Raw genomic sequence first — 8,324 nt, 5'->3', positions numbered from 1 at the left:
ATCACCTCTTGGACTGGCAAAGGCTTGGGGCACCTGCAATCCCATACTCTATGTGCAGGTGGAAATGTACCTTTAGGTGCAAATTTGAGGACTGGGGGGACATTTTGGTCAACTCTTTTGCCAGGTGAATCTTCCATGTAAGGACCAAGCAGCTGGGGTGAAGAAATCCAACATTTTCACGGAAAAAAAAGAAAACACTATTTAAACACAAAATATTCTTTTATTTGTCACTGAAGGCTACACATGGTCATTTCTGTCTGTTTGCTTTTTTTTTTTCTAGAAGGTATCTACATCTGCACTTATTTACAGCCTGGTTGTATTTACACAGTCAAGAATACAGCATTAGAAACACAAAGTATCGAGAAAAAAAAATTTCTCAAAAAATTAGTTCCAGACTTCAGGAAAATTATTACACAGGGTAATGACAAGAGTCTTCAGTGCTGGGCTTACAGATGCAGCTTTGATACAAAGTCCTCTTCTTGGCCGGAGCTGCATTAGAAGTCCTCTCACAAAATAAACATTTTACTTTTTAGAAAAGTGTGATTCTTTGATTGGTTATTTCAACAATATCTATGAACTGTCCAAACACTTTATTTTTCTTTTTTGAAAGTTTTAGTGTTTGCTTGAACAATTTCCATCTCTAAGGAAAAAAAATTATATATATATATATATATATGTATATATTTTTTTAGCTAATTTTCATTTGTCGTTTTCTGTGCTCCCCAGAAAGCACTGACCTCTGGAATGGGAGTTAACAGCTGAGCTATGTAACACTAGGTCAGGAACACAAAGTTTTATGGTAATTAAAGGAGAGTACCAAAGAAACACAGAAGATTTCCCTAGGGTGGGCTGGGTCGCTTTTGACTGCGGTGGCAGAGGATGGAAAACTGCCACAGGAAATGGCCCCCAGGACATGCAATGGCCCTTCATACAGGAGGGAGAAGGGGGGTCCTGAACAGGGCCCACCGTGCCCCCGAGGTGTCTGTTTGAAGTTTGCTCTACAGTCGCAAGTAATTTTATTTAAATATATTCAAGAGATGAAAAAAAAACCCCAAAAAAACAACCCAAAAAAAAAGAAAAAAAGCAAAGCAAACACAAGAAGGCTTTGGGTCATTTTTTTATTTTTACAAAACTCATGAAAATTCTTTGGTGTAACGGGGGAATATTTAGCGATCATAATAAAATGAGAGATTATAACAAAAAGAGGTACTGAAAAACTAGCTTGTCCTGTGGAGGACTGTAGCAACAGGAGCAAAAATGCCCCAGGCCATGCTCGCCATGGGATGGAGGATGCTGCTGGCCACATGTCAGCCAGATTTTATCTTATCAAATGTATCCCTGGCATGGAGGCACTGTGTTCATATTCACCAGGTCTGGCAGTGCCACCAGGGTGAGGAGATAAACTGAGTAAGATTTAACAAGCAAAGCGATCTCCCTAGCTCCATTATTAATGTTACAAGCAGTCATTTCTCCTCCCCTTTTAAAAAGCAGCCACAGGACTAGCCATGATCCCTGGCCCTGGTTTCAATTACGCCGAGATTGAATCAAAACAGACTGCTGTGCCGTAAATACGAGGGGGGCCCTCTCTGTAAATCGTAAAATTGAATTCTAAAATTTCATGTTAAGAGCCTTGTCTTTGCATAATGGATTGTGCTGCCATCCATCACGGCGACACTTACAAGTCACAGCTGAAAAAGTACTTTATTAGATTTTTTTTTTTTTGAACAATTTTGATTTATTCTGGTTACACTGTCTGTATAACAGACTGAGCAGAATTTCATGCCAGTCCCTATGCTCAATAAAGAAACTACAGATATATTACAGAAATCCCTCACTGTTCCTAAGTTACGGCCAAATGGTGTCTCAGGGACTGCTCCCAGTCATCTGTGTCTTCTAAACCTGAATCAAGCACGGGGCTCTTAATGACCTTCATCTCATCAGCTCTCGCCTGGTGTTGTTTAGCATTGTTGGCCCATTTTCACTGTGGCTCTGATCAATAGCTGTGATGACAAAGATATGATGAGCTCCGTGACTCCCTCCGGTCACTGCTGCTTAATGATTTTTCCAAGTGCCAATCTCCAGTTGAAAGGGAAAAAAATAAAATAAAATAAAGATCTCAGAGGAAACAAATGCGGCATTTCTCGTGATGCCTAATTGGTCTTGCTCCTCTCCCCCTGGGCTGGGTTCACAGGATGTTTTTCAGCTGCAGAGTCCTCATGGCACTGCTTAGGTTTGGATGCCACACCAAGTAAATCCCATCACTGTTATCTCTTCAAATGGAGCATGTTTCAGTACCAGCTCCAGCTACTGAAGACTTGAGCTGTTGCTCCTTATTGCTCTCACTGAGAGATGGAGCCTCTGCTCCAAAGCACTGGATTTTCTCCTCTGAGCTGTGAGATTTGGTCAGGATCCTTCTCACTGCTCTTTGGACTGGAGACAAGACCAGAGTTGAAAGTAAGTGAAGTTACACCTTTGAATTTTGATAGGGAACACCTTTTGGTGAGGGCCGAGTCCTTTTCTGGGAGTCAAGAACGAAAATGACTTCTCAAAATCAAACCTTAAAGCACGTGAGACTTAAAGCACAGTGACATTTTCCCCAGAAGATGGTCAGCCACACCTTTCAATGGACCTTTGAAACAGCATCTAGAGCAATTGTTGACATGCTGGAGGGAAGGGATGCCATCCAGAGGGACCTTGACAAGCCTGAGTGGCAGGCAGTGTGAACCTCATGAAGGTCAGCTGGGGCAATCCCAAGCACAAATACAGGCTGGGCAGAGAATGGATGGAGCGCATACCTAGGGAGAAAAACCTGGAGGTGTTGTTAGGTGAGAAGTTCAACATGATCCATCAGTGAGCACTCACAGCTCAGAAAGCCAAACGTGTCCTGGGCTGCATCACCAGCAGTGTGGGCAGCAGGGCGAAATTCTGACCCCTGCTCTGCCCTAACCAGATCCCAGCTGGAGTGCTGCATCCAGCTCTGGGGCCCCCAACACAAGAAAGATGTTGAGCTGTTGGAGCAAGTCTGGAGGAGGCCGCTAAGATGCTCAGAGGGCTGGAGCACCTCTGCTATAGAGATAGGTTGAGTGAGTTGGGGTTGCTCAGCCTGGAGAAGACTCTGGGAACCCCCTAGAGACCCTTCCAGTGCCTAAGGGGCTCCAAGAAAGCTGGAGAGGGACTTTGACAAGGGCATGGAGTGACAGGACAATGGGGCATGGCTTCAAACAGAGAGAGTAGATTCAGTATTGGGAAGAAATTATTTCCTGTGAGGGTGGTGAGGTACTGGCACAGGTTGCCTAGAGAAACTCTGCATATTCTATCCCTGGAAGGGTTCAAGGCCAGCTTGGATGGGGTTTTGAGCAACCTGGTCTAGTGAAAGTTGTTGCTGCCCATGGCAGGCGGTTGAAACTGGATGATCTTTAAGGTTCTTTCCAACCCAAACTAGTCTCTGATCCTATGATAGGGAGTTAGTGCTGTGGGATTTGCACCCAAGAACTTCCACTCTTATGGAAGCAATAAATTACTCCACACCTGCACACAAGCAAAGCAAGAAGGGCCAGGCAACCAGAATGGTTCCATGGGGAGGCAAAATGGACAACAAAAAGGTTGGGAAGGAGCTGCAGCGCCATCAGTAAAGTGGAAATGCACTTGGGATCCTGTAGAAAAAGCATTTTTCACTAATGAATGGGTAAGTTTAGTGCTTCAGGACTGAAAATGTTGTTTTGCCATCTAGGTGAGGTGGAAAGCTTTCACAGAGGCTGAGGATTCAGGAATGTAGTAGCTGTCTTTGGACAGGTTTTTCCCCAGTATTAGACAGCCATCCCTTTTAAATTTTGTTTTGATAGAAAGGAGCAACATATACATATATATACTTTTATAGATATATTTTTCCCCCTTTTGACACAATGTCCACAGTTTCCATACCGGCTGCAGGCCCAGGAGAAGACTGTCATGGACCTGGCAGGCAGACAGGCACAGTCACATCCCAGTGCTGCTTGAGGATGCAGAAAAATGCAACACGAGGGTCTTGCCTTGGCCATGGCACAGAGCTCTGGGATCCTGGCTCTGGGCATGCTGGACAAGCATGGAGGGACTGGGAGACTCTTGAAAAATGGGTGAACTCCTCAAAGTCATTAGCTCATGTAATAACCTGAAGAGTCTGTGTAAGGCTGTAGAGGTGCCATCTCAGGCTGGCAGGGTTCCAGTATTTTACACTCCAATCTCTTTTCTTGACTCCGTGGAAAAATGGCCCATTTACTCTTGCACTGCACCTCTTGGCATCGTAACACATGGACGCAGATGGATACAGAAGCACCACTTTTCTTCGGAGCCGCTTGGGATGGGGCAGTGTAAATGGGAGGCACAATGAGCTCTCTCTGCTCTGTGGGTCTTTTACCAGGGGTTCATACCTTTTGACCCTGCCTCCTGCAGGTCTCTTTTTGTTCCATTCATGCTGTTTGAGACATTCACAGCCATCACAAGTTTGAGGTTTTAAGAGGGATTTGTCCCTGGTGTGACTTGGAGACGGGGAAGCAGGGAGCTGGACAGCACTGGCAAGAAGGTGCTGCTTCCTTTGAGTAGGTTGTTACTGCTGGTTTGGATAACACTGCCCCTGACCCCCACCTGTGCATCCTCAGGGCAACCGAGGCTTGCCAAGCACTTCATACCAGCCATACAGGTGGCAATGCCATGGCCTTTTAACCATCCCTGGCAGGCAGCTGCCAAAGCAACTGCTCCCTTGTAAAAGCCTGGAGCAGGTCTGGCCGTCATGTCTTCTCCCACCTGGCTCTGCCAGAAGTGAATACCCTTTCCAGCTGCCTGTGGTTCACTCCTGCTAAAGTAATAAAGGTTGTGTGCTGCAAAGGGTGGTTCAGAGTACAGTGCTGGGACACAGCACCAGCATCAATACCCTTGCTGCAAGCAGGAGAGAAGAGCAGAAAATCAAACCCATTACATTGGTCATTGCCACACAGCCAAAGGTATTAGGGATTCAGAACTGGAGGAGGAACAGTCTGTTAGGGGAATTTCCATCCCATCACCTTTCTCCTGGCAAGCACCCGGGAACTGACAGGCAAGGCAGACGGAACTGGCAGCCGACTTCTACAGAGAAACCGTGAGAGCACCGGGGCTGCCAATGTTTCACTGCTCGAGGACTGCATGGCCAACACACGCCCCTGCTGTATCTGGGGCTGAGATCCTGCAGAGGGTGTCAGTCTGTGCTGGAGGGTGGCAGTAGTGGTGGCATGAGTGCAGAAGAGCTGCCTCGGAGTACACAGGTGCACTGTAGGATTCCGAGTAAGGAAACAGCCTTGGCATGGACTTGCACATCTCGGGTTATCTCTCTGCAGAACTGGGAAAAGCCAAAGTGGATGGAATTTAAAAAAAAATAAATCAGGGCTGAGCTGTTCCCAGAGAGACACAAGAGAGCTCTTACAGTCAGGACATATGCAGGCATCAGTGTGATAGAGACACCTATCTAGGACCAGGGCTGGCCACCTCCAGCCAGAGCTCCATTGAGAGGTGGGGTAACACTTCTGCCTGCAGGAACAGCACAGGACTGTTTCAGGCGGGGAAGAGGATGCTGAGCTCATCTCCTTGCTCCCTTGAATTTCAAGGACTCTTGCAAATACCAGAGCACAGAGGTTATGTGAATAAAAATTACATTAGCATGCTGAGCAACTTTGTCAGCAGTTTCGTATTAAAGCACTTGGTCCTCTCTGTAGTGGGCATTTCCATTGAACCTCCCCCTCGTCACTGCTAACAGTCAAGTGGGCTCTCCATTAAATTTGAGCTCATGTAAGAAACAGTGAGAGGGTTGATTTCAATATTCTCCTTCTTGTTCCACCCAGCACAAGCTGTTGCTACTTATTAAACATTTTAAAATCCCTGCTGCCAAAGTCCCCAGGAGACATTTATCTGCCATAGTCATAAACGACTTGCCAGCATGCTACTCCAAACTGCATTTCCCAGCCAATAAATACAAGCTCCAGAATCAGGAAAAGCAGGGTTTGGCTCTAATTTTCAGTGGTATGTCACTGGGATACTATAACTACTTTTAAATTCAAATCAGCCTCCTAGAAATTAACTGGTTTTATCAGATACAGCACAGTGGACTGTTAAACACGTAGCCTCATGTACTGAAACACTATACATTTAATGAAGTTATGCCATTAGCAAATGTACAACATGGGTGCATTAAATCCACCTATAGAACAGCTCTATGTATGAGAGAGGATTTATTTTAGCTTTTCTCAATAGAGCAGGAGTCCCTTTTCTTGGCTTTTGCTAGGTTATTTAACTAAAACCAGGATTTGTGCACACACAAAAAAACCCAAAAAGTATCTACTCTCATAATGAAAAAAAGACCAATTTTTTCTCTCTTTTTATTCCAGTTCAGGAAGGAAGAGAATCATCTTGCAAGGTAATATAATCAGCTCCTTTGCCTCTATGATCTACTTCTGCTCAGCAGGAGCCCCCAGAGAAACACTTTAGGTCCCAAGTGAAACGTGAAAACTACTTGTAAGGTCCCTTTTGAGGCACATGATTCGGACGGTCACTTTCAGAATATCAGAATCAGCATTGTCTTCCATCTCCTTTCTTTCTGGGAAGAGCTCTCTGGCATGCCATGGGCTCCCCCTGTTCCAGGTGGAAGGCTATGTCCCTGCCCCAAATCAGAAAGGGTTAGGATGACACAAGTTAGCACAGACACCCATTTCGCACTTACACCTAAGGATGTATGTTGACGACTCCCCACCTCAAATTCCTCACAAAGAGGGGGAAAAGAAACAAAAAAACCCAAACCAAACAAACAGAAAAAAGGACAAGAGACAGTCAATTTCACTGTGATCACACTACGGCAAAATATACCTTCTGTTCATTGCAAAAAACGCATGAAGGCCAAATTAAAGCGGGGAGAAAAGTATGTTGCATGAGTTACAGTGCAACCGTATTATTCCTTCTCTTTCTATTTTCCTCCCACCCCACCTTGTTCAGTTTAGAAAAAGGATTGAGTACAACACAGTCAGGTAAGTGGCCACAAAAGAGTAGCTGTCTTTGGCAAGAAGTCACCGCATTGACCCTCTCTGTCACCTTCTGCCCATTTCGCTCTGTCTCATGAAGTGGATGTTGTTGGCGCTGTCTGAGAGTTCGGGGTACTGCTCCACTGAGATCACAAAATAGCCATCGTAGCCCTGTACCCGGCCCGTGTTTAGCACTTGTTGCTTCTCCCCTTCTGTCCATGAGCGAATACCCTCCTCCCCATCCCGCAGTCTCTGCTGTTCCCGGGACCAAGCTTGGTTGACGGCGCGCTGTCGGGCCAGCTCCAGGACACGTGCCTTCTCCTCGTCCAAGGTGGTCCCGTAGCGTGTGTTTAGACACAGTGCACCGTACTGGAGCTGGATGTCCGTGTAGCGTCTAGTCCTCCCACTCAGCACTGTGTTGATCTGGGACACTGTCACATTCACGCCGTTCTCCAGGGTTCTCCGCCCGCCACTGAGGCCCAGGATGGACAGGTCGCCCTCCGATGGCCCCTGCTTGATGAAATAGTGCGTGTCCACCCCGTCGATGGTGAAGTGCAAGTTCTCCAGGTAGTGGGCATTGTTCAGGATAGCTGCGATCCTCCGTCCGTCCTCATTGGCTACGCTGATGATGTCAGTGGCCACACGCCCGTCCTTCATGGCGAACTTGACGCCCTTGCCAAAGATGGAGCCTCCAGAAGCAAAGTTCTTGTTCTTCTTGACGTGCTGGCACCCAGCGATGCTGGAGCTGTAGATCTGTTCAAAGCGCTCCAGGGTGACAAAAGCCTTCAGCTGCTTCTGCACTTCACACTGGACCCCCAAAATGGACTGAGCAGGGAGAGAAAGAAGAGAACGACATATTAGAAAGAGAAACCTGATGACCCAAAAACATTATTAGGATGCTGGAGAGACAGAGAACATACTGGAAACATGTAATGAAGAACTCCATTATTTTTTCCCCCTTATCACATTTTTTCAAAATTTTAATTCCTTTTCACGGAAGAGACATGTTGTCCCCTCCTAATGCTCATTGTTTCTGAAAACTGAACTGTATTTAATCTCATAGATTGAAGGATGTAAAGGTAGAAAATTATTTTTTTGCCTCAGTAGTGTGGGTGTTGAGTTTGGATGCATAATTAGACTGTGTTTCAGTGTTCTTCTGCATATAAGAAACAATTCGTCTTGTGGCCATGATGCTTTACCAAATGCTTTCAGACTTTCTGTGAAGCGTGGAAGTATTTGTAAAAGTTTCTTCTATTTTAACTCCACATTGTAACTCCTTGTGCTGCCTTCAAAGGCCCTGCATGACCT

At 45.9% G+C, this 8,324-nt stretch overlaps 1 protein-coding gene across 4 annotated transcripts in view; it reads right to left on the bottom strand.

Annotated features, from left to right (window-relative positions):
- Window positions 1-1,722: 1,722 nt before the first annotated feature.
- TENM4 (teneurin transmembrane protein 4) overlaps window positions 1,723-8,324 on the bottom strand; it is a 595,878-nt gene continuing 589,276 nt past the window's right edge. For all 4 annotated transcript variants that reach the window (XM_030971231.1, XM_030971250.1, XM_030971240.1 and 1 more), the window contains one exon: window positions 1,723-7,841. In XM_030971231.1, coding sequence (XP_030827091.1) covers window positions 7,083-7,841 — 759 coding nt within the window. In that variant the 3' untranslated portion in view covers window positions 1,723-7,082. The remainder of the gene's footprint in view (window positions 7,842-8,324) is intronic.

This window comes from Camarhynchus parvulus, chromosome 1 (genome assembly GCF_901933205.1).
Source record: "Camarhynchus parvulus chromosome 1, STF_HiC, whole genome shotgun sequence".
Taxonomy (NCBI): Eukaryota; Metazoa; Chordata; class Aves; order Passeriformes; family Thraupidae; genus Camarhynchus; species Camarhynchus parvulus.
Note: the sequence above shows the minus strand (reverse complement) of the source record. Positions and strands in the feature narration are given on the sequence as shown.